General features: G+C 36.3%; 3 protein-coding genes and 1 long non-coding RNA gene across 8 annotated transcripts in view; 2 read left to right on the top strand and 2 right to left on the bottom strand.

Moving 5' to 3' along the window:
• The window catches only part of Sdk (sidekick cell adhesion molecule), a 39,818-nt gene extending 34,699 nt beyond the window's left edge, over positions 1-5,119 (bottom strand). For all 3 annotated transcript variants that reach the window (XM_071718202.1, XM_071718203.1, XM_071718204.1), the window contains exon 1: positions 3,656-5,119. In XM_071718202.1, the coding sequence (XP_071574303.1) occupies positions 3,656-3,752 (97 nt within the window). In that variant the 5' untranslated portion in view covers positions 3,753-5,119. The remainder of the gene's footprint in view (positions 1-3,655) is intronic.
• Positions 5,120-5,741: 622 nt separating this feature from the next.
• Positions 5,742-6,431, top strand: LOC139779741 (uncharacterized). The gene is made up of 2 exons (XR_011719977.1): positions 5,742-6,098; positions 6,207-6,431. It is a non-coding gene; the product is annotated as an uncharacterized lncRNA (long non-coding RNA).
• Positions 6,432-10,408: 3,977 nt separating this feature from the next.
• Positions 10,409-20,287, top strand: Mus101 (mutagen-sensitive 101). Its single transcript, XM_071718193.1, has 26 exons — positions 10,409-10,732; positions 10,925-11,064; positions 11,167-11,299; positions 12,113-12,220; positions 12,473-12,679; positions 12,761-12,977; positions 13,103-13,255; positions 13,328-13,404; positions 13,494-13,663; positions 13,964-14,105; positions 14,209-14,335; positions 14,515-14,715; positions 14,886-15,067; positions 15,292-15,458; positions 15,625-15,830; positions 16,122-16,243; positions 16,407-16,631; positions 16,712-16,774; positions 17,087-17,262; positions 17,458-17,576; positions 17,670-17,734; positions 18,172-18,303; positions 18,379-18,579; positions 18,768-18,997; positions 19,077-19,140; positions 19,305-20,287. The coding sequence occupies exons 1-26, from the start codon at positions 10,628-10,630 to the stop codon at positions 19,461-19,463; spliced, it is 3,891 nt and encodes a 1,296-aa protein (XP_071574294.1). The 5' UTR covers positions 10,409-10,627; the 3' UTR covers positions 19,464-20,287.
• On the bottom strand, positions 19,616-24,153 carry LOC139779729 (cytochrome P450 6k1). 3 transcript variants are annotated; one of them, XM_071718197.1, is made up of 7 exons: positions 24,012-24,153; positions 22,641-23,081; positions 22,171-22,409; positions 21,805-22,038; positions 20,893-21,173; positions 20,535-20,724; positions 19,616-20,156 (listed from the first exon to the last, which is right to left on the bottom strand). In XM_071718197.1, exons 2-7 carry the CDS (start codon positions 23,054-23,056, stop codon positions 19,999-20,001), a joined length of 1,518 nt encoding a protein of 505 aa, XP_071574298.1. In that variant the 5' UTR covers positions 23,057-23,081; positions 24,012-24,153; the 3' UTR covers positions 19,616-19,998. The 3 variants fall into 3 exon arrangements, with proteins under 3 accessions (XP_071574298.1, XP_071574296.1, XP_071574295.1); XM_071718195.1 differs by having other exon boundaries at positions 24,000-24,133; XM_071718194.1 differs by lacking the exon at positions 24,012-24,153 and adding an exon at positions 23,224-23,381.
• Positions 24,154-24,260: the final 107 nt, after the last annotated feature.

Genomic DNA, 24,260 nt, shown 5'->3' with positions numbered 1-24,260 from the left:
TAGCAGTCAAAAAGCTTATTTCTAATTTTTGACAGACCTCTGTAACCCTATCAAATTGTAAAAGTTTGAATATGCGTAAAAAAACAGTAAGCCATGAGTATTGATAATAAAATTTTATTTTATTTTAATTTCTGTGTATGTAATTGGATAATGTTATTGAATACTACATTAGAGTATTTTAATAATTTATATATGATTTTTCTAATTGTTTCAGTTACTGCGACATTAAATTAAATATATTTTATTAGTTTTATATTAAATATTTAAATATATTTTTTGCTTTAAAAATAATTTATTTTATATAATCAATATTATTTTTCCATATTAAATCTCTTATTACCTATGTATTAAAATTCAATCTAATATCTAATAATTATATTGTTAATTAGAAATTATATTTCAACGATTCGATTCGATTCAACATAAAAAATCCTTGATCCACATCTTTACAATGTTTACGACGAAAGGAAATCTATTCTATAAATTGTAAATCTAAGGACGGATATTTCACGGTTTTCTGTATTCGCTGTGTGCAGAGAGACTAGTGGTGCCACGATTGGTGAAATATCGCACATTTTGCTGGAATAGCTGTCAATGATTGTTAAATATTCGAGCTACGTAAACTGTCGTTAGATAACTTGAATCTTAATTTTACTGATGAAAAAATTGTTGTTATATTATATACAAATCAGTTGAAATAGATTTTCGCTATATTAGTTTTAAATATAAGTTAATTTTTCTCTGACTTTTTGCAATGAGCCTTATCATACAAACAGGATTCGGGCCTATCACTCATGACATTGAATTTAATCCAAGTGCAATATTAAAAGGAAAAGCCTTAGCAATATCGCATATAGTTCGCGTTGAAGAATTGCGCAGTGCATCAAATATAGTCATTTAATAAAGTGCAGTATGATACTGCAAACGTCTGTCAATGCTTTTGGAAATGAACAAAATTTAATATCTTCTGTGAAATACATATTTACACGAATGCACGCAACAATTTAAGTTTCTCTTTCGTAATTTTTCCATTACGATGTACTAGATTACTGGAAAATAATAACTGTCACTCCAGCAAATAATGCAAATTTCGGCCACCATGAGCGCCCTATAAGTCCTACTTTTCCGCTATAGTATACCATCGCACGGAGCGAATAACGAATGCCACTGGGTGAAACAATCTCAATTTTACGAAACGGGAATCGCTCGATTTAAAAAAAAAAAGAAAAAGGACGCGCGATTTGGTAGAAAAGAACGAGACTTCGGCATCGCGACTCTTATCTCCCTTTATCTGGCAGTCGGCTGGTATATCAATGCTCGACGTTGTCCAAAGAAAATTTAATCAATGGAGGTCTGTCCTCATTATGAAGTTGCGCATGCCAGAAGCGGAATGAGAAGCGAGTCTTGATTTTTTTTTCTTGTATCTTCTCTTATAGAAAAATCAAAGGGGCGCGAGTGATCTTTGAATCAAGGCTCGAACAAACGAGCCAACTACGTGTCGATTTACTTGAATGATTTGGAGTATAGACACGTTCAAACTTCAAGTTTGAAACGTCTGTGAAGTTGGCCCCACTTTTTCAAAATTCGAAAAAATTTATTAAAGTTCTGGACCGTATAGATAATTGAAGAATAGAAATCTATTTTTGACCGAATATCCGAAGATTTAACTATTTGAGCTTTCGGTTCAGAAAACTCGAAACAAATTTGAGCTCGCAGTTCGATAAGGATTCGAAGACGAAGTTAATTATTCGTCGCAGACAAAAACAATCAGTTTTCGTTTGTTCCCTTCTCGCGCAATATAATCAACTATATTACTTTGCCATTTTGCTTTAATTCAAGTTCGAACAGATATCTACACGATGCGTTCAATGTACTTGCCTCGCGAAAATATATCTTGTATTCGCGCATCTGACTTTTAGTCGCACTTTTTTCGTGCTAGACGCGAGAGGAAGCGTGGAAAGTGAGTAGAAAGAGTTAATTCAGTATTGTCCCCATGCGGCACGTGCTCACGGAGCTATTGCGCCTCGCCTCCCATCCCCCCCCCCCCCGCAAAAGAGACGAGAGGTCAACGGTTTAACTTCGTTCGCACAATTGGTCCGGATTAACGTCGTAATAAATCTCAATTAGGGTCGCTCCTACGCCGCACACTCGACCGCCCTGGGGGAGATCTCGCAGATTTTCCCCCTGGCGGGCGCGTTGGTCCACCGGGGGTTTCAAAACGCCGCGGGACGGCGTTTATTGAGAAGTAATCACCGTGCGAGTCGCGTGCAACGTATTTGCATACAGTTATTCACGTTTACGCGTAAGCTAAATTATATTTCCATACATAAATCTCGATCCCTTCCAGCAAACACCATTCCTCTTCGGTAGATAAACAGATAGCTAGATAAATTGAACCACTGTGTGTGGTTCGATTCAGTTTAATAATATAAATCATCGATGCGTTTAATGATATCCTACTCTTTTATTTAATCGTGTAATTTAAATCATTATTCCTCAATAAATAAACAACAAATCAGCGATTCAATAAAACTACTTGAATCATGAAGATTTCTTCTTGTTTGTTCCTTGATCTTTTCTAAGATCTAGCCTCCCTGTGGTTTCCCGATTAGTAAATCCCAGACAGAGCACTTCGGATAAACAACTAGAAAAAGTTTCTCTCTGTCTTTCCCTCTCTTCATTTTTTTTCTCTGTCAATCACCGAATCTATTTACACATATCGCAGTACCATCGCGCGTACGCCACTTGAGAATCTCTCCAAGTCTATCGTAACATAAAGAGGATGGATGCTCGATGTTCAAACTAATGAATTCATTGACCTCAGCTACGGATTTTCTTTTCTCCTGCCTCTTTTCTTTTTATATATTCTCTTCCTGTTTCAACAAACACTCCAAGATCGCCGGCAGTCGGCGATATTTCACGCAGAATTATTTCGCGTCTAGACTCTTCCGACAGCTTTAGCAATCGCATAAGGAGATGACCTCGACCAAACTTCGATTAACTTAATCGGCAATTAATTAAACTGGCGGGATTACTTACTGCGAGATTTCTAACTGTACAATTCGTTGTCCTGATCTAATCTTTCTTTCCACATGTTAAACGACAAAATAGGTCGAAAATAATGCAAAGTAACGATATATTCACATTACACGGATTGTAGGAAGATCCAGGTTCGAACCCTGACTGGGGGGGTGATATTTTTCGCAATAAATTCTTTACAGTGATTTTAAAAAGGATGCTTATTAGCATCAAAAGTTACATCGATTGATTGAAAAGGACCAAAACGAATGGTCGAAACGTTTACTTTATATCAATTTTTATTAATAGAGCTATTTATTAATATGATATCTTAGATTTAGTCTCTCATTATTCTCTATATCGCTATAAAAAATCTTTATTGTCAAATCATGTTGTCCGTCCGGCAAGTTTCGTACCCAGTAAACATGTGTTTACTGGGTACGAAACTTGGGACATTGTTGTCCCAAATCGGGATATAAGACGTCTTGAAGATCTTAACGACGTTTTTAAGACGTCTTATGTCCCGATTTGTCTGGGATAGATTTCATCATCATGTACGTCACAAACATAGAATTCTCATTATCGTGAGCATCGTAATGACAAAATAATATTGCGCGATCGAGGACTCGCATCTTACCGGTGGCGCAGATGCCGCCGATGATCCAGACGAGGCAGACACCGGCGAGAAGGCCGCGCGTCCTCGCGGAGGCCGCCGCCGCCGGCCGCTGCTCCATCCTCTCGCCTCGTCGTTGCGCGACGTTGACCTCACTCTCTCGCTCCCCTTCTTCCCTTCCACCCCCTCCTCCTCCTCCTCCTCCCCGTCTCCGTTCGCCTCCTTCTTCTCCACCGTCGTGGAAGGCCTGCTCCTTCGCTCGCAGCGGCCGCGCGTAAAGAGCCTGGCTCCGGAAGCGCACCGGGATCTACGCCAATCGCGGCGATCCGCGCCGCGTCCCCGTCTCACGCACACTCGCGACTCGCATTCCGCGCGATGCTCTCGCTGCGCTATTCACCCCCTCCTTCCCCCTCCGTCCCCCTCGATCACGTTCGAAGGAGGCGCGAGGCGTGCAAACGCGCTCGAGGCTGCTCGAGGCGGCCGGACTCGCGTCCTTCTTGCTCCGCGAGGTCCGAGACGAGCGGGAAGGGTAAACGAGACTCGCGATGCCTCGCGAAAGGAAAGGAAAAACGAACCGTCAGAGGTGCAGCGGAGACGAACGCGCTCCGTAACGAAATGAAAATCGCGCCTCCGCCCACCGCCTGTTCACCAAGTTGACTTCTTCGGGCTTCTCTTTAAAGACGGGCTCGTTTCTCGTGCCCTCTTCTCCCTCTTGCTCTACCTTCCACACTTGTCTCTCTTCTCGCTGCTCCGCGCGCGCGCGAGAAGAGTAAAGTCCGTGAGAATCCGCAGAAATTGATGGGAACGATGGGAGAGACCAGTGTCGATCGAGATCGATCGTTATCTCCGTCCTTCTGCCGTTTAACGAACGGACGACGATCACAGGATCGGCCGCCGCTAAATCACCGCGACGTTTCGATCGCGTTCAGTTCTCACTCTCGCGTCTCGTGTCCGACGCGACGCGCTTGAACTCGCCGCGAGGATACGTACACGCGGTCTTCGCGTAATATTGACACGCGGTGTCAAGACTCCGCGCGACGGCGAATTCCTCCTCGCCGCGACTCGCGGTCTTCCTCCCCGCTCTGCAGGGACTGCAGGAGGGAAGGTAACGCGAAGGCGACGCGAACGTCGCACGCGCACGTTCACCTGGTAACACCTGGCAACACCTGGCGAAGGTGTTCACAACACCGTTAATGCCGCTCGCGGCGAACTTCGCGGGGGATATCGGACGGAGCGCGGAACGGAAGGTAACTGCGACGCGACTTCACGATCGCGATCGCGCGCGAGATCGATCCGCCTTCCTTCGTCACCGCGACGACAGTCGCTCCGACTTCGAGGCGCCGTCCAAGTTCCGTGTGGCCGACCACGCTTGCACCGCGTCGCTCGGCGAACGCGTTCCGGACGACGCGACGGGCGAAGAGCGTTAACTTGAAATCGCGTGCACGCGCATGCCCGTCGTAGCCGTCGTGGGCGCTAGTGCGCTACTGATCCGCCAATCGCCGCCGAGCGTTCGCTCGCGCCTCGTACGGCCGCGTTCGGCAACGCATCGGCGAGCGGACGACGTCGCGCCGCCGCGGCTAGGGAGCCTCGTGATCCCGTCGGTCGAGAGAGCGGATTCGCTGATGTCTGAAAAACTGTGTATCAGCGTGCCACTTGTTGAATGTCGAAAGAACGAAAGAAGAGAATAAGGACTAATAATATTAATATACGTTTACGCGAGCGTTACTTATTCTGTAATCTAACTTACGATAATTCCTCCGCGTAAACGGGATTCTGTACATATGTACACATTGCAGAAGCGTTGCAACATATATACCTATATATATAACTAAAAAAAAAAAATTAAAATTAAGTAATTAAATAACATTTCAGCTTTATTTAGCCTTCTTCAGTACATATACAAAATAATTTGAGCAATCATATATATATCAGGTAAATTAAAAAGGCGAATATTATTGTCCATCGTATGTGAATATTCACCGTTTTAATTTAACTTGATCGATATATGCATGATTACTCAAATTATTTTGTACTAAATATATATGTACTGAAGAAGGCTAAAGTAACCCGAAACATTTACTTTCGATTATTTTTTATTTTTTTATAGTTATGTCGTGCAAATAAATTAATTTATTAAAATAACATCTTTTTATTTAGCTCGTACCGTTGGCCCATTTATTACACTACTTTTTGCTTTGCATAAAACGAGCCTAACAATCTAGCATTATTAACCCTTCGCCCGTATACCTGGGTCGTTTTCGTCCGGGCGAAAATCAAATGTAGTTGTAACTTTTGAAAACGGGTAGAGAGGGCGCCATTGCGCATCCGTAAAAAAAGTTATGCTCCCCGAGAACCCGCCTACCGACGAGTTTCAAGGCGCCAGTCCCCCTCCGGCCGTCACAGGAGACACGTCAATTCTTGAAAGGACGAAAACGACCCAGGTTGGCGGCGAACGTTGCCCAAAAATGTAAGTAATTTTTTTGTTTTTTTGTTTTAAAGTGTTCATTGTGTCCGTAGAAGTCTCATAAAAACATTTGACCGCGAAAAAAAAAATTACACAAATGTTTTTGTTCAGTTTTTCGACAAAAATGGCGCAGCGGTCGGTCGAGGAAATGTCTATTGCCTATTGCCCGAGTGATAAAGATCGCAAAACTAACTATTGCTGCGTGAAATGCAAGAAACCAACTTGCGATGATCATCGCGTTACGTGCTGCGTGCCGTGCTTTGTGTAGCGTGTTTTTTACGACTTACATTAATGTATTTTTCTAGATAAACAATAAAGTAATGTTGGGATACTTAACTATTGAGTTATTACTTATTTTATTACTAATTTTTTTATTATTAAATATTTATTACTATTTTTACTACGAAATTTGGGGCTAATTTATTGGCAATTTTAAGGTCGCAAACTTAAGCATTTAATAACTTCTCTTTTCGCCAGTGATAGAATAACAATTAAAGTAACTTAAATCGACTGTAACTGGCAATATATAACGTCTTTCCGATATGAACATAGAAAAAACTGTGAGCCAACTCACTTTGTCGGATTCACACAGCACTTTTTTCGGATCAAATCGAGACATTATTAATTTCGACCATCACTTTTGGTCAGTTGATGTAATTTCTAAGTTGAATAGTTTAAAATTTTATTGCGAAAAAATATACGGGAGGTTCCAGGTTCAAACCCTGGCTGGGGTAATATTTTTTCGCAATAAAATTTTAAACTATTCAACTTAGAAATTACATCAACTGACCAAAAGTGATGGTCGAAATTAATAATGTCTCGATTTGATCCGAAAAAAGTGCTGTGTGAATCCGACAAAGTGAGTTGGCTCACAGTTTTTTCTATGTTCATATCGGAAAGACGTTATATATTGCCAGTTACAGTCGATTTAAGTTACTTTAATTGTTAAGCATTTAATTTCAAAATAATTGCATGCAATATTTTTTTTATGAAAGGTACGTTTTTCCCCTTCAATTTCCGTTTTGATTCATTTCGATATCTTTATTTGTCTTAAAGTTAAGATTTTTTGAGTAAACAAGTGATTTTACCCCTAGTTACTCCATTTTTTAAATATAAATTATGTGAAAAAATTAAATTGTTTATAATTTTATGATTGATACTTCAAATTGAAGGTTTGAATTACCTCCATGAATTTTTTCAGATTTTTTGTAACACTTTAACACTTAAAAAAAAACGTCAGGACGAAAACGACCCAGGTTGGCGGCGTAAAGGTGCCAAAAAAACATATGCGGGCGAAGGGTTAATAATATTAATAATATTAATAATATTAATAATATTAATAAATATCAATTAATATAATAATATTAATATTAATATAAGATTCCTATATATTCATTACAATATATATAGTATAATATTATTAATATATTAACGTTAATAATGAGAACGCTGCTGGACACAAAATGAAGATTTTATTTAACTCTCCGTGCGCATACGTTTTTTCGGTACCTTTCCAGTGTATACATATGGGTCTATCACGTTTTAAATTATTTTTCCTTACCTTAAAGTATTTTTAAAAATCTGAAAAAATTCACAAAACATCTGTTTACGTTGTAGTTGACGATTTTATAGTCATTTTGATAACCACCTCTCCCTCGCAGGCAGAGGAGGGTGGGGATGGACCTCCCTTCGCATAGAAGGTTGAAAACCCGTACAATCGTACAATAATAGACCTTGTTTCGCTCCATATTAAGCAAGCTAGATTGGGGTAGGGTAGACCTCGCCCTAATTATGTCTTGCGTTGTTTACGTTTTTTGAACGTAAATTGTAATCCGCTTACGGCGGAGCCCCTCCCCCGCATAAAAAACTAATCTAACTTCAAGCCTATTTCTAAAAATTTGATATCATGGAAATAGAAATAAATATTAATTATATAATTTTTTTTACTATTTTTTCCGCCAAAAATGCCTCCGAAAACCACACATTTCAATTAAGGAGCCAAAGTTATCGTAATTATCCCTTTATTTTTAACACTGGTATATATCTCGAAAATTAGAACAGTAATTGCCCATACAGCACATGATATCATTCGAATGTTCTGTACTTGTACATACTGTAAATATATAGGTACGTACCGTACATATAATATACTTCGAACATTTCTATATAATATATTTCTAGTAGTATATATATATATATATATATATATATATATTATTTATTCTCATAAATTCTCAGGAAGTACTTATACTAATAACTTACAATATAGTATATTAATATTAATATTTCCGCGCTATTTTACTGTCGGATGAACGGTTCCACCACACAAATTTGATAACGGTTAAAGAGATCTTGCTAAATAATTGTTTCCCTATTGACATAATTAATAAACAAATAAAAAACATATTGTTTGCACTAAAAAATCGCAAAGACTTTACGGAATCAGATAACGATACTGCCATGGTAATAGCGCGTTTGATGCATCGAGACATATATTGTCTTGTCGTATATTAAGGGCGTGAGTGAAGATATAGGTCGTGTTGTTAACAATGTCGGTCTGAATATTCTGCATACGCTTCCTAAAAATCTGGACAGCATTATCAAGAGAGGTAAAGATAAACTAACTATTACCAAGAACACAGAAATTGTATACAAAATAAACTGTAATGATTGTAAGTATGACTTTATAATTTTTTGTTTAGCATAAAAAATACTACCAGAAACCATCGTCAAATCAAGGGGCCACAGTTATCGTAATTGTCCCGGTTAATAAATCGAATCAAATAAGTTAAAAAGCAATGTGTCCTATTTTAACTTAAACACCATATTCAACCAAAATATCTCGAAAACAATACATTTTCGAAAAAAATGTTTCAAATAAAAGTTGAAGGGTTTAAAGAGAGCCATCAGATGAGTTGACTAAATTTTGAGTCCGGCGTCCACTTTGGAACAATAAGGCCCACCTTGATTTTCTTTCATGGAAACTCCAATTTTTTATTGTACCATCTTTTTTCTAATTTATTTGCACAACTTTTGTCTGAAATATTTTTCTATTTCCCTAATACTTTTTGAGATATTCAAAGAAAACTTAGTAACCTTTTTAATACTTAGCTTACGATAGCTCAATAATTATTATTTGTTGGAGGGAAAAGTGGTACAGGACTTTTTGACTTGATTTTGTCTCAAAAATATGCTATTGCAATAGTACTTCAATTTTTTTAAATATTTATGTATATACATATACATGAAAGCTCCAAGGAGATGCATACAAAAGTTGTTCAAATGAATTAGTAAAAAAAGATGGAATATAATAAAAAATTGGAATTTCCAAGAAAGAAAATCAAGTTGGGTCTTATTGGGTCCAAAGTGAGTGTCGGACCTAAAATTTAGTTAGCTCATCTAATGGCCCTCTTTAAACCCTACAACTTTTATTTGACTAGACATCACAAACGCGCGCTTCGCGCGCGCTATTTAGCTTTAGCATTACACACAATACACACAACTGTCAAAATATGCTATGACAGCCGCTCACGAAGTTAGCGCAGCGAGAAAACCAATCAGCATCGCGGAAAAGAGCCAACAAATCAATTCGAGACTTTCGAGAAGACTTCGAGAGATGCGAGTATCGATTTAACATGCCTTTTTTTAGAAAAAAAAAAAATAGTAAACATATTTTTTTTTAAAAATGCATTGTTTTCAAGATATTTTGGTGTCTAAGTTAAAATAAGACACCCTGTATATTAGAAATCAAATTTAAAGAAACAAACCTAAAGAAATCTTTTTCTTTGACGTACACGGAATAAGTTATGAGCAATAGTATATTATATTATATATTTTCAATTATTCTTATAATATTTCTGCAATATTGTTCTAATATTTCGACGAAATGGTGCAATTGCAATGTCTCTGTAATATCTCTGCAACATTGCATTGCAACTTGCAATGTTGCAGTAATGTTTCTGCAATGTGACTGCAAGCATCTATGCTGTATGGGCATTGAGGGAACGAATAAATATTTATGAATATTTGGCTATTCCGGCTTACCAATCTGATGGGAAAAAACTATATTTGCGACATAAGCTATGTACATATAATTGCAACATTAAAAATTTTATTCGGATTTTGTCATGTAATTTTATAAATGTGTATTGCTGATTGTAATTATGTCGTTTATGTTGCAAATATATTTTTCGAAGCTTCGAAGCTTCGAAAGCTTCCAAACTTCGAAGTCGTCAACCGACCGATCTGGTTAGTTTTTCCCATCCAGTTGGTAGGCCAAATATTCATTCGTCCTGCCATTCCCGCCAATAGTGCTAATACGCCGGCCCTGCTCTCATCTGTTTCGCCGAGATATCTACCGCACGCGATCGTGTACAAGGCAGGAGTATCGCATCGCGTCGTATTTTCGAGCTCCTCGATGAGTTTTTCAAGTCTTGCCTAACGAAATGACACGGCTCACCGTTCCGCAACGTGTTCGCTCGCGCGCTCGCCTGTAGAACGTACTCGCCGCGCGATTTTCAGATCGGGGCGGAATGACTACCCAGGAAAGCCAAATCGATGTAAACATTTACCTTGTCGTACCGAGTTACATGAAGTCCAAGGATGATTGCGGCGAGGAAATGTGGGAGGCATTTAACGTTCGTACATTCTCGTAATTCGCTATAGCTAAAGTCTTTCTTGCCTCCGTTTTTTTTTCAAATGTCAATACTTGAGACATACACGGAGACATACCCCAAGTTCCGCGTACTTCGATATTTTTGGTTCCTTTTCGATCGCGCCTTCTTTACTTTCTTTTATCGGTTTTGAAAAATTTTCATTCTGTTTATTAGAAATGCTCCGACCTTAGCTTGTGCATAGAATGGATTACTGAAAAGTCTTGCAGTAAGATAAAACCATTGAAAACCGATGTATTTGTTGTGGAGGAATTCAAGGGTGATTTGTTTGAGAAGCTGAAGACCTTCAAATGCTCGTAAGTTTGCAAGCGACTAACTTTTGCTGTAGATAAGTTCTTAATTTAAAATATAAATTATTAATTACGTTATAACATTACTATCAATTTGTATTCCGGCAGAATAGTCTCGCCAAAGTGCCTGCTTATTTGTCTTACAAATGGAGAACCAATACCGGAAGGGCGGAATCCGATATATACGACGTCCATGAGAAAAATGTGTGTTTGTGCATCAGGTTTTAATCCAGAAATTAAGGTATGACCATTGTGGCAATTTTCTATATTTTTCAAACTTTAATTATTTGCGAAGGTGGTACAATCGCTGGCCATATTATCCCACACAGCACACTTTATCTGAGGGATGTCCTACAGACATTTGAGATATCAATAACCGTAGGAAATCCGGTGGATATCCAGCAGATGCACAAGTGTCCCTCAGAATATCCTGTGCTGTGTGGGATTATGGCCTGTGTCCACGATGCTAAAACTTGGTCCAAGTTCTCAGACCGAGGAAAAGTTACTGAAACTTGGATGCAAAACTGGTGTGTCCATGATCCAAGTTTTAGTAACTTTTCCTCGGTCCGAGAACTTGGACCAAGTTCTAGCATCGTGGACACTTAAGAAACATCTTAATTTTTTATTACAATTCAGGTTAAAGAGAAAACAATTGACTAGTTTTACACTTATATTTATAAAAAAACCCTTAATGTCTTTGAACAATGGTGAATAATAAAACATAGATTTGATAGTAATAATTATATATTTATTTATTTTTGTCAATTATTTAGGCAGTTATAAAAAAATATATTTTTAATATTTAGTCAAGCTGCCTTTGGCATACTATTAATGCATGTTTATATTGTCTTCTGCATTGTTATTATGAACAATACAACTGACGCAGGGTTATACTTGTTTTCTATCATTGTTATTACTGTATTATATATTTTCCTCAGAACAATAGTCTCTTAACATATATCGATGAATTATAACAATGATAGATGAGTTGGTGCTAGGAAGTCAATGATTAGGGATTGTATGTCAGGGATTGTAGTTTTAATCATTATTACAGGATTGGATACAACAACGAGTTGAATATATGGGAGGTTTCTTCACAAAGCAATTAAGAAATAGTGTCACACATTTAGTAACTGATTCTGTGATGTCAGCAAAGTACGAGGTATGATTGAACTTATGTAATTAACGTACGTTTTATGAATAATATAATTCATATTATTTTCATCGAAATATTTACAGAGAATTTTGTCATGTAAAGTAAGAGAAATTGTATCTCATATAAATTTATTAAGTATTATCTAAATGCGTATGCAATCTTTAAGTATCTTGTTTTTATGTACTGTAAAAAGATTTTTATAAAATTATTAAAATTTTAACTTCTTCCGCAATATTTATTAACAGCTCTGTTTTTCAGACCGCTATAGAAATGAAGATACCAATTATGACAAAGGAATGGATAGAAGCTGTGTGGGAAGCAAATCTGAAAAAGGTGGTTAAGGCGGATGATAAAATTTTTGATAAATATAAATGTCCAGTTTTTATGAATCTAGTAGTTACTTCAACAAATCTGCACAAACGTCAGAAAGAGGAAATTAAACGTTTGATACATGATTATGGAGGAGTGAGTTAAACCTTATGCAATGTATATGGGAGTAGTAAAATGTTTAGCAATTGGCTGTAATGTTATACGTGCGTTTTGCAGACATTCATGGGTCCTCTTGATGGAACAAAAGTTCGAGTGGTTCTAGCTTCTGAAAGCGGTCCATTGAGCGACAAGTTAAAGTACGCCAAGGAAAACAACATTCCCTGTTTGAGACCTGACTGGGTATACGAAAGTATTAAAGTAGGATACGCTCTACCTTTCCGTAATTTTATTATCAAATCTGTGAAAACGTGTTCAACACCAGAAAAACCAAATAGTACGTATATAATGACAGTAGATTATAATTTTTTAACAGCATAAGTTGGCTGTATTATTTAGTTTAATATAATGAATAATCAAATTGAATGAATAGCAGAATAATATTATTTATGTACTTTTTAGCTCGAGAATTGCTCAATTGTTCAGAAATCAGCTCTATAGCACACGATAAGCATCCCAATAATTATGTAGATGAAAGTTTTAGTTCGACAATATCGAGAACATCAAATTTTCCCAGTGTATACCCTAGTGCGGTAACTAGTAAACTCTCCGGTGGTAGGTATTAATTAATTATATGTCGTAATTGAGATTTAAATAGAAAGCATACCTATATTTTGTTTTGTGTAGCCGCTAAGGTAAACGTATTGGATCGACTTACCTTCGGCGAAGCAAAATCAGCTGGACCATTTCTGGATGGATGTAATGTAAATCTTTTTTAAAGTTTTCTAACACGTTATGCTTTCTTTTCTTTCAATTTGAATTTTAGGGTTATCACCTTGTATCGCCTTTGCAGATTTACCTCGTTGGATTTGTGACAAGCGTCAGAGATAGGCTGAACAGAATATTAAACGTCGGCGGTGCGACGCGTTTTGATGAAATATCAGACGCTGTGACACACGTGATCGTTGGCGACGAGAATAAAGCGTCTACGGAACTAAAAACGATAAAATCGAGAGGTTTATGGTATAGTAATACTGAATAAATAAGGCTTACAATTTATTTGCGTCCCAATTTGCAATAAAACTTATATATAACTATTTATAATTTAAAAAAATAAATATCCTTTCAAAAATAAACTTTTTCTTAAACATAAATAAGAATTTTGACTTCAAATTTTACGAAAAGTTTATTATATATTATGTATAATCTATATAATCTATGTAGATGCTGTACGTAAATGTACTTTTATATTAGCCATCTTTTTTTGTTTTCATATCTTTAATTTTTAATTCTATTTTATCGCATACATTTTATTTTGGACAGTCCTTACATATTGAACATAGAATGGTTGGAAGAGAGCATGAAACTGAAACGGCCTGCATCAGAAGAACTCTTTTTGTTTGAAGCAAAAGGTGGAGCACCTAAGAAAAATGTTGAGACACCCGCTTCACCGCTTAGTAAAAAGGTATACTTGATAAAATGTTTTACAGTAATTATAATTAATAAATTTATAATATTTATAATTCCTCAGAATGTTTTACAGTATGTATATTCATGTGCTGTTTTAGAATTTACAAATGTTGCAACAACCGAAGAAACCTCCTGTGCCACTTTTCAATTTAGAAAAAGTAATTGCACCCGTGAACGAAGATGAGCAACCGGATCTCGTACAGCAATATTTACAAGAAAATAATGGTAACAGCGTGGATTATCTTCTAACAATATATTTGCATCGCTTTACAAGCGTATTTTATACATATATTACTAATTAATTTTAAACAATGCAATATTCTCATAGGCAAAGTTTTTAAAAAATAGATGATTATTAAGTGGTACATAGATGCCTCGTATAATTGTAGACAATTGTGTTACAGATTGTAGCAATGTCATACAAGAATTCACGAAGCCCCATGCGCCTGTTTCGGCAGAGAAAGACCGAGGGAATTTGAGTAGCGCAAAGAATACGCGCTCTAGCGAGATTTGTTCATCAGGTGTCTCATCGGATAAAAATGTGGAAAGTGATAATACTGTGTTGCTCAGCCAAAGTTGCACGTCTAACGAAAAGCCGCTCAAAGGTAAGATCTCTTTGATATTTTTATCTTTTGAGCAAATAATTTTATACATATATTATCTCTTATATTATTACTATAAGAGATTTTTTATATTTCTATCTTTTGAAGAAATGTTATTAATTCATACATCTATACAGATTTTTCTGAATACATTAATAAAATTATATATGCAGGTTTAACGTTCGTCGTGGTTGGGTTTGACAATGAAGACACTCACATAGAAGAGACAATCGTAACGTTGGGTGGACGTTTAGTCCCGAGAACCTATAGCGGTATTCCGGATTATGGTGTCGTGCCTGTGCAAGGAGCACCCTTAAAATATACGGTTAATGAAATCGTGAACGATTTATTTATCGTAGGTATCTTTTATACATTAATTCCTCATTTTTAAAAAAGCTTAAAACCTATGTCTTTTAAGAATAAAAATAATGTATTAGAAAATCTTTACAAATTATCGAAATACCGTTTTTCAAAATGTAGGCTTGCAGTCCAAATCTATTTTTTAAATAATAAATGAATTTCACATATTTTTTTAAATGTCGTTGATAATATCATTATCAATTTTTGATTTGTTAATAGGAAGATTGCATAAATCAGGAGCAAATCGTGGATATTATGTATTACCACAGGCCATTATCTATTAGAAAACCTTGTAATCCATTATCGGGATGCGTCATAACGATGAGCATGTATACCGGGGCCGAACGAGTGTATCTTTCCACGTTGGCTACGACACTTGGCGCTATGTAATGTATATTTGCTACTTATATTAGAATAAAACAAAAATCATGCATTAAAGTCTATGTATATAGAATGATTTGCATTATCGTGTAATTGGAATCTGGATGATTCTACATGATAAGAAATGTCAAAAATATAAACTTTGATAAGCATTTTTTTCAATATTTTTAGATGTCAAGATATGTTTGCACGGAAAGCTAACGCAGAGAGGAATACACATGGCAGTACGCATCTGGTTTGCCCGTCCCCGGAAGGAAACAAATATAACGCGGCCGTGAGATGGAAATTGCCGGCTGTCACTGCTGACTGGCTGAAGACCTGCGCGGATCAATTAACGCTTGTAGACGAAACTCCATTTCTCGTTGGGGAAACAATAGGTAAATTGATTCCCTATGATTATATTTAGTTATCAATTATTCTTCATTTTTCTGTTTACTTTTTTAACTAGATTGTGAGCTTTGTATTATGTAGACTCATCATTATGGAAATATCATAAATTTCTATATTTCGCCCATAAACTGAGAACTTATTTATCATTTTACATTCATATTTAAAAAAAATATTTTGAAAAAATATTTTAAAAAATGAAAACTAATATAATTTCTAAATCTTTCTTTTCACGCTTGTGTATATTGTGTATAATTTTAATATACGTGTTGTGTTAAAAGCACCAGATAGATCAAATATCAGCGAAACAAATCTCTCAAGTGTTCGCGAAAATAGAACAGGAGTAGAAGAAACCACACCAAGAATCATCATTACGCCGAAACGTCATTTATCTCAGATCAAAGTATGTATTATTTTACAGATAAAATAAGATTATTAGTATTTTTTTATATACAACATATATTTGTTTAATAACAAATGATTAAAATATGTAACGTTTGTATTTACCGTTTGTAAATATACCGCAAAATTTATTTTGGATTATAATTAATTTATTAATGTCATAGGACGCACTTTCTGCTGAAACTCCATTGATAAATAAGAGACTCAGTCTGGTAATGAACCAGACACCGAAGTCACCATTTCACGTGTCCACTCCAGAGACTCCGTATGGACAGGTCTTTAAGCCCAATCCTTCGCCGGACACGCGAAAAGGGTGGATCAAATGGGTAGATAATTTTCCGGATTTACAAATAGCAGAACCGCCATTAAAACGACGCGCTCCTAGCACTGTAAGTATTATCTTCTCATATAAAATTGATTTCTATTTATGCGCTTAAATTAATATGTTATAATCGAGAACTATTTGCAGCCGCTTTCAGATTTGAAGAAACAGCTGTGGGAGAAACTGAAGAACGCAAATCAACCTGAAAAAGTAAGATAACTATGTTCAGAAGCCGCGTGTAATCTCGTTGCTGCGGCGAATATTTTGTGTGAGGACAAAGTAAATTTGTGATATAATAAATTTGACATTGTGATATAATTAATCTTGCATAAATCATTTATAATGCTTGACATTTTCTGGTGATTTTATAAGCTACAGCTTTTAATGATTTTATAATTGTGATAGCATTAAAGAATATTACACAATTATATTTATCCAAAATTGCTTTATGTATTAGAGCACTGTATAATTATTTGAAATATGTATAATTATGTTTTAATTATTACTTTATTGAACTGCCAGGAACATAAATCGAGTGAAGCAATGAGACACGAGGATAGTAATACTTTTACGGAAAGAGCTGAGGAAGAGACCGACGATCAGGCTAACAAAACAAATCCATCAACTCCTACGTCCACTACACGAAAGCTCGTCTTTGATGAAAAAGATAGCCCGATGCCAAATAATGAGATAAACATGTACGTGCCTCTCAAATAAAATATGGTGTGAGATAAAATAATAAAATATATTCAATATGATAATATTATATAAGATATTTATAAACATAATATTTGTGATAAATATTTCTAAAGAGATACATTGTTTTCTGCAATATATTATTCTATATATACTACTTATATTTGTGAAAATAAATTTGGATCTTTTTGGATTAGGCAAATAGCGCAATTGGATCAAGTGCTTCAACGAACCTCGAGTACGCCTGAAAATAGATACTCGCTGTCCGGGGAAAATGCGAAAAAGTACAACGAAGCTTCTGATGATATACAAAAATGTGAGTATCCATAAATTATAGATATATATTGTTGAACCGATATTTCCAACTTTTGTAAAATGTTCACTGATTTATTATTTATTTTACAAACAGATATGGTAAAAGACTCGCAACCTATTGATGCCATTGTATGGGAAGATCCGGATCATCCAAAGCGAGTATGATAATTTTTCCTTTCAAATGACTCACATATTTCGAAGATATAAGCTTTATTCTTGACACATGTATTAACTTATTTAAAACGGAACGAATATACAATTCATGGTTTTGACGGTTTTTTCTATATGAAATGAAAAATAAAAGTAACATGGGTAGAAGAGTAAAAAAAATATGTGTAATTTGATGCTAATATATCAAGCTTATGAAATTACCAAGTAGAGTTTATTATATATCTTAACTATTGTGGTCGGATTGAGATAAATTTTGATATAAGGATCTTTGTCACGATATCGATTTAATTTTTTTATTTTTTGTGGATTTTATGGATTTGTGGATATTATCTTTTATGAGCACTCAATTGGTTCTTATGTATCAATGTTCTTGCATTTTTTAAATACTCTTATGCATCGATTTTATATAGTATCTATCTTTACAGTCAATCTTAGGTAAACGATCAAGTAAGGATAAACATAGCAACGTGATTAACGAAGAACATATCGAGGAAGATGTCGCAGAACAGAAATGTGAACCACCGACAACACGAAAATTTATGCTGTCGGGTATAAAGGTATTACGCCTTTAGATATATCGATATTGTTATTTTATCCGATTTTATCGATATTATTTTGATATATTTTAATAGGATAGAAACGTATATGAACGTATAATAAGGGATCTGGGCGGAGACGTGTCAACGGACACAAATTTCGATAATAGTGCCACACATCTCTTATGCATCAGGCTCTCCAGAAACGAAAAAATGCTTGGCAGCATAGCTGCTGGAAAGTGGGTCCTACATTGCTCATATCTACGTGATTCCGAACAAGCTGACAGATTTCTCGATGTTAGTATTTGCTAAGTAAATTAATTAAGGCTATATCAGAGAATTAACACACAGTTGATACATTTTTTTGCCGACTTAAAAAAATCGAGGGGAAAAATGAAAAAAGCTACCATTTTTATTGCATAAAACATGTATCGTGATTTACGTTTACGTTTCTACGATGTCAGCCGTGAATACAATTTTCGTAGGAGGAAGAGTACGAATGGGGCAATCCGAAGAGCAAAGATAAGATTCCGGAGCCAAACAGTGAGATCGAGAATGCAATCGCAGCCGCAGCTTACAGGTGGCGGCAGAAATTGCAGAAAGAACTGGATGGGCCGTTTTCCGACATAGTGGCTCTGCTGATGGTCTCCGAGGAGAAATACGATCAGTTTAAGAGATTGATTGAAGCCGGCGGCGGCTCGGTAATGCAAGCAAGGTGCGGTATTGAATCAGCTTCCAAAAAAGAGAGAAGAGTTTTATTTTCCATTATCGTGATTCCTTCGATTTGATTGCAGACCACCCTATGATACCAGTCCGTCTGGACGCAGAATCACACACTGCTTTGTCAACGTAAAACAAGTGAGCAATGTTTTATTATTTCAAAGTACAATGCAAATCAGGAAATTGGGACCTAAAATGATGAGAAATGCCTGTTGCACTGCAGAGAATTTATGACTGTATATATGCGTTACTGTTAATTTATAATCTGTTTTGAAAATAAAATATTTTATTATTATAAACAGATAAACCAACCTGTGGACTGGGCCATGCTGGCTAGTAAGGGCATTCTCTGCTTTTTGCCGCAATATCTCAGTGATTATCTGACGGAAGTGACGCCGCTCAATCCACGAGATTGCGTACTCCCAGAATTCAAGAAATACCTGACGTTACTCCCCAAGTAGTCAGGTTGGAATTGAAATTACGTTTAAATTTACAAACATGAGTGTTCACAAAATATCAACGATTTGATAAGATATGCAGAATACAGTAGTGTACATAGCGAGTTCATGTCGAAGAACTGAAATAAAGGTCTCTTGTATAGAAAAACAATCAATTGGCTGATTGATAAGTTTGTTTATTCTTCTGTTACTTTCATTACATTACAGTTATATTTTGCACAATTGTTTCACAGAGGATTTTTCGAAATCTTTGTTTCTTGAGATGTGTAACCATATAATGTCTGGTACTGTCGGATACTTGACAGAATTACAAATCAATTGTACAATATTAATAAAATTAATATAATTATTATAAATTGTATAGAACTTCACTAATAATCATAGCAATTGCACTTCCACTATAGAGAGCCATTTCCACTATAGAGGCTTATGCCCTACTAACATATCCATCAGTCAAAATATTTCCAATGCACTTCCTAAAATAATACAAACGTAAAAATTGCAATTGATATACCTATCACTGCATATCGCTAACGCGTTATATCTTCTTGAAATCCAGCAGGAATCCTGCTGGTGGCGAGGTGAATACGTTTCGCGGATCGTAGGGGGTCTTCCATGAAGGATTCAGCGCAACCTCGTAATCACGTAGAATCGCTATCAGTCCCACGGCGGTTTGCAAAGTTCCCAGCCGCATACCTAACGATCAAGTAGAATTAAGTCAAAGGAGATCGAGGAAGAATTTGCTGGTTGTAGGCCGATTTAAATCTTTTCTTTTATATTTATGTCAAGATGAAGCGTACGATTAAAATTTAATTGTAAATTTTTTAGTATTAGTGAGTACTTTTTAAACAGTAACCAAAATCTTGAACGAGATTTATGATACTTGGGAAGAATTAAAAAGTAATTCTCTATCCCTCCCTCTTTCTCCCTTCTCCTTCTCTTTCTCTAATCGCTATTATTCCGGAGGCAGCAAAGAAACGCGTAAATCTTATGATAATGATAAATGTCGCATTCTCCAGTAAATTCTATTTTCTTTTTTAAATCCGTTTATATGAACGGGTTTGATTTACCGACCTATGCAATTCCGTGGACCCTCTCCGAAGGGCAGGAAAGTGCAAGGTACAATCTCGTCCTTCATCTCGTCGCTGAATCGCTCGGGATCGAAACGCGTAGGATCCCGATAGTACCTTGGATCAGACTGAATACCACGTAACACGACGTATACCGGTGTGCCCTTCTCGATCGTTATCTTTGTACCAGGAAACTGCAATTTATCTTTGTTATAATTATAATTTATAATTAATGTTATATATATATATATAATACGATTTATTTTTTAATCAATTTTAAATTGGCAAAAAAATTGTTATTAAAAATCTTTTTTTTTAAGGATGAAGAGATTGTGTCTGTAATACAATGTACAATATCTCACTGTGTAATCGCTGATAGGAACTCTATCGAGGAGCGGCGCAGGCGGATGAAGCCTTAGCGTTTCATTCATCACTTGATGCAGATACTTCATATTATGGACCGCTTCGTATGTTACACCATTTGCATCCTGGATTGTCTGGAGGATCTCCTCCCTCAGGCGTTTTTGCATTTCTGGATGCTTGGCCAATTCGAAAAGAGCGCAGGTTATAGTAGTAATGCTGGTCTCACGACCGGCCACGAAGAAGATCGCTGCTTGTGCAAAAAGAACGTCCGCCTCGAATCCTGGAGAAAATAGTAATGAAAGTAGATCGTATTTTTGATTGTCATTTACGTAAAGTGATAAAAACGATTTGAAATTAATACGGATGATTAAACATTTTTGCGTTAAAAATGTGTCACATAGATTTTATTATAATTAATTATTGTATGTAGTAAACATCAGTTGCAAGTAAAGACTCGTTTTTATTAAATTAAAAGAAATTTGAGATATTTAGTATTAAATACATTCGTTTAATTTTATCTTATTAGACTTATAAAACATTATAATTAATCTAATTGTAAGATTCAGACCTTAAACCCTCCCATTGGGCGCGTGAAAATTTGAAACAAAAAAGGGCGCATGGGGTGTAACTTACACTCCACATTATTTATGCTATAAATATTAAACCAATTAATATTTGTGATTTTCTGCTTAATATTATTCATTGTAGAATTCATTGTTGCACATATCTTAAAGTATATTAATAGGTTGAAACTTTTTTAATTTTTATGTTTTTTCGATAAAAATCGGTTCTGTATTGAAACGAGTTCAGAACACTCATGTTTTACAAGCTATTGTAAAATACACATCACGCGCCTACTGGAGGGTTAATACTAAATATTGGATATCTGTACACATTAATTAAGTACTCACGGAAATTAGTACTATTTGATGACTCATCTTTTAGTTGTGAAAGAGAATCGATTAGATCTCCCCGTTTCATTTTCGTAACGCTTCTATTGTCCATAGAGTCCCAAAAGACTTTGCGGAAGTAATCCGTGTATTTGCCCAATATCGAGCTGCCTAGATACTGTCCGATCTTCGGCAAGAAGAATAGGAAGAAGAATTGGAAGGACCTTAACAAGGTCTGGTTGAAAGCCTTACGTGCTGCATAAATAAGCATGTAACTATACGTTGCAAAAAGTTGTAGAGAAAGGATGAGAGAAGAAGAGAGATATGTAACTGTTATAGCATTTTTAAACTCGCACTCATATTACTTATATTTATAATTTTACTTACAGTTTACATAAAATTCTGGCGGTGATGTGTCGAAGCAGTTCACTCGAATCCCAAACGCCACGGAGGATATCACGTCGGTGGTGTATTTGTAAAACGTGTCCTTGACAGTTATCGGCACGGTTTTGGATTTGTCCCTAATCTGATCGCGCAAGTGATCCCTCATCTTTTCCCCTGACTCTTGCATCAGCAGAAAGAGACTCTTCAGCTTGCCGCTCGTGAACACCGGTGACATTTTCGTCCTGAATGAGAAGCAGTCTCTTGATAATTGCAACATTTTCTGATTATAACATCATTTTATGCTCTGGTATGTTTTAGGTATATTTCTTATCCTTTATCCTTTTTCTCTGTCTCTCTTTTTGATAGCATTCTTCGACAGTCTATTTGCAAAATGACTATTTCTTTCAAATGGTCGTCGGTCATTATGGTTCAATGATCATATTATTATGATTTATGTAACATGTATCGTTTACCTTAGATGTTTCCATTCAGGATTTTCTATGGTGAAGAGAGTCCATTTGCCAACTGTGTCGCCCTTGGACGCCCCCCTAAAATGATGATTCGAGAACACATTGAAGTCCCTGATCATTATTTGCTTTATCAGTTCCGGATTTCTTAGAAGCAGGAACGGCTTGTGCAGGATGTAGATCCCTAGGACGTCATCTTCATCCGCAGCTTGCCGGTGTAGTTCACCGAGAATCACTCCTGCTGGCCTGCGGAACAGGATCGCATCCTTGAAGTGGCCGAAGAACCAATGTGCGGGCAACGTAGGTACACCACGTCTTTGCCAATAAGTGTGTTTCCATTTCATCCACAGGTAAAGCGTCGCGAATAACGACGAGAATATCACGAGCGTGTCCAAAACAGCGCATTCGGTTAATATCGCCATTTTTTGCGCAAATCACAAGTAAAATCTGCAACTCCGTATAAAACTCGGATTAAATTATGAAACATTGTGAACTTCAAACAAAAATTTTCTCTGCATAAAAACCCATTTGAATTATATAAGATTGCGCAAATTATGCGCAAAATTTAGTTAAAAAACTCTGTGCATACTTTGTAGAAGCTACGTGCAGATCCAAATGCTGCGTAGAACTGCGGGTTATTATCAAAGATGACAGTTTAAATAAGTATCGACGCAATTTGCGAAGTCACTTATCAATGCAGTGGATATTTGTTATCGTCTGATATACTAGGTGTCATAAAAATTAACAGAAATCGCAGCAGGAAAAATTGGCAGCAAAGATGAGGTAACGAAAATGCATTTGTTTTATTTCGAGCAATAATACTTTTCTAAAATTATAAGGAGTTTCAAGTTTAGTTACGAATCTGAGGCTGTGATTAAAGAGTTGTCCATCGCGAATTACGTGCATATTAGTACTTGATCTTTTGTCTAGCGGCGCTTGATCGCGCGAAATGCACAGTTATTTATATCACATTATATGCGCGATCGGAATGAAAAACTTAATGCATCTTCATTAGTTCCTTATTTATTATTTCCACATTTGAATTATGTAACATCTTACGTATATTCAAATAAACTTGATATGAAAGAATTTGATGTGCATATCTGGTGATACTAAAGTAGTACGAATTAACGTTATTTAATGCGTTAAGTAGTTCGAATTATAAAGTGTTAAAGTGGGCGCATTTTTTTTATTTCGGTAAACTTGTTTTTATATTGACACGCATTTGCATGAACATGAATGTTTTATAGTATTATTAGCAGAGTTTCTAAAGATGTATATCCCTAGAGAGTCTTTGTGGGGTAATACGTTACCCCACGCGAAATTCAAATTACGCCCCTGCCTTAGGAAGGTTAGTTTTCATACCGAGACCCTAACCATAATTCAGTTTAGTCATCCGGCAGTCTTCTTCTTCTTCTTCCGATTATTGGCACAGCTTTCCTTTTCGGTTACGCATCGGCCATTATTCGATTCGTCTATGATAACTGCGTAGTATGGTACTGGTGCAATTATATTGTATTTCAGACTTGGAAATGTGTATATGTTGTGTGTGCGTATAAATGTGTGTGTATGTCCGCGGTGTCGGGAACTCGGTTGATGTCGTAGGTTCGTTGGGCCCAAGGAACT

Source organism: Temnothorax nylanderi, unplaced genomic scaffold (genome assembly GCF_030848795.1).
Source record: "Temnothorax nylanderi isolate EJ_2023f unplaced genomic scaffold, tnyl_v1.0 TNYL_tig0239_pilon, whole genome shotgun sequence".
In the NCBI taxonomy this organism is placed as follows: domain Eukaryota; kingdom Metazoa; phylum Arthropoda; class Insecta; order Hymenoptera; family Formicidae; genus Temnothorax; species Temnothorax nylanderi.
Note: the sequence above shows the minus strand (reverse complement) of the source record. Positions and strands in the feature narration are given on the sequence as shown.

Excerpts from the sequence above, each read along its gene's own strand:
- Mus101 (XM_071718193.1), top strand. The coding sequence starts at position 10,628 with ATGACTACCCAGGAAAGCCAAATCGATGTAAACATTTACCTTGTCGTA. Across the intron at positions 12,978-13,102 it reads AACACCAGAAAAACCAAATA|CTCGAGAATTGCTCAATTGT; the intron begins GTACGTATATAA and ends TGTACTTTTTAG. Across the intron at positions 14,336-14,514 it reads ATATTTACAAGAAAATAATG|ATTGTAGCAATGTCATACAA; the intron begins GTAACAGCGTGG and ends ATTGTGTTACAG.
- LOC139779729 (XM_071718197.1), bottom strand. The coding sequence starts at position 23,056 with ATGGCGATATTAACCGAATGCGCTGTTTTGGACACGCTCGTGATATTC. Across the intron at positions 22,039-22,170 it reads GCCAGAATTTTATGTAAACT|CACGTAAGGCTTTCAACCAG; the intron begins GTAAGTAAAATT and ends TTATTTATGCAG. Across the intron at positions 21,174-21,804 it reads ATCAAATAGTACTAATTTCC|GATTCGAGGCGGACGTTCTT; the intron begins GTGAGTACTTAA and ends TATTTTCTCCAG.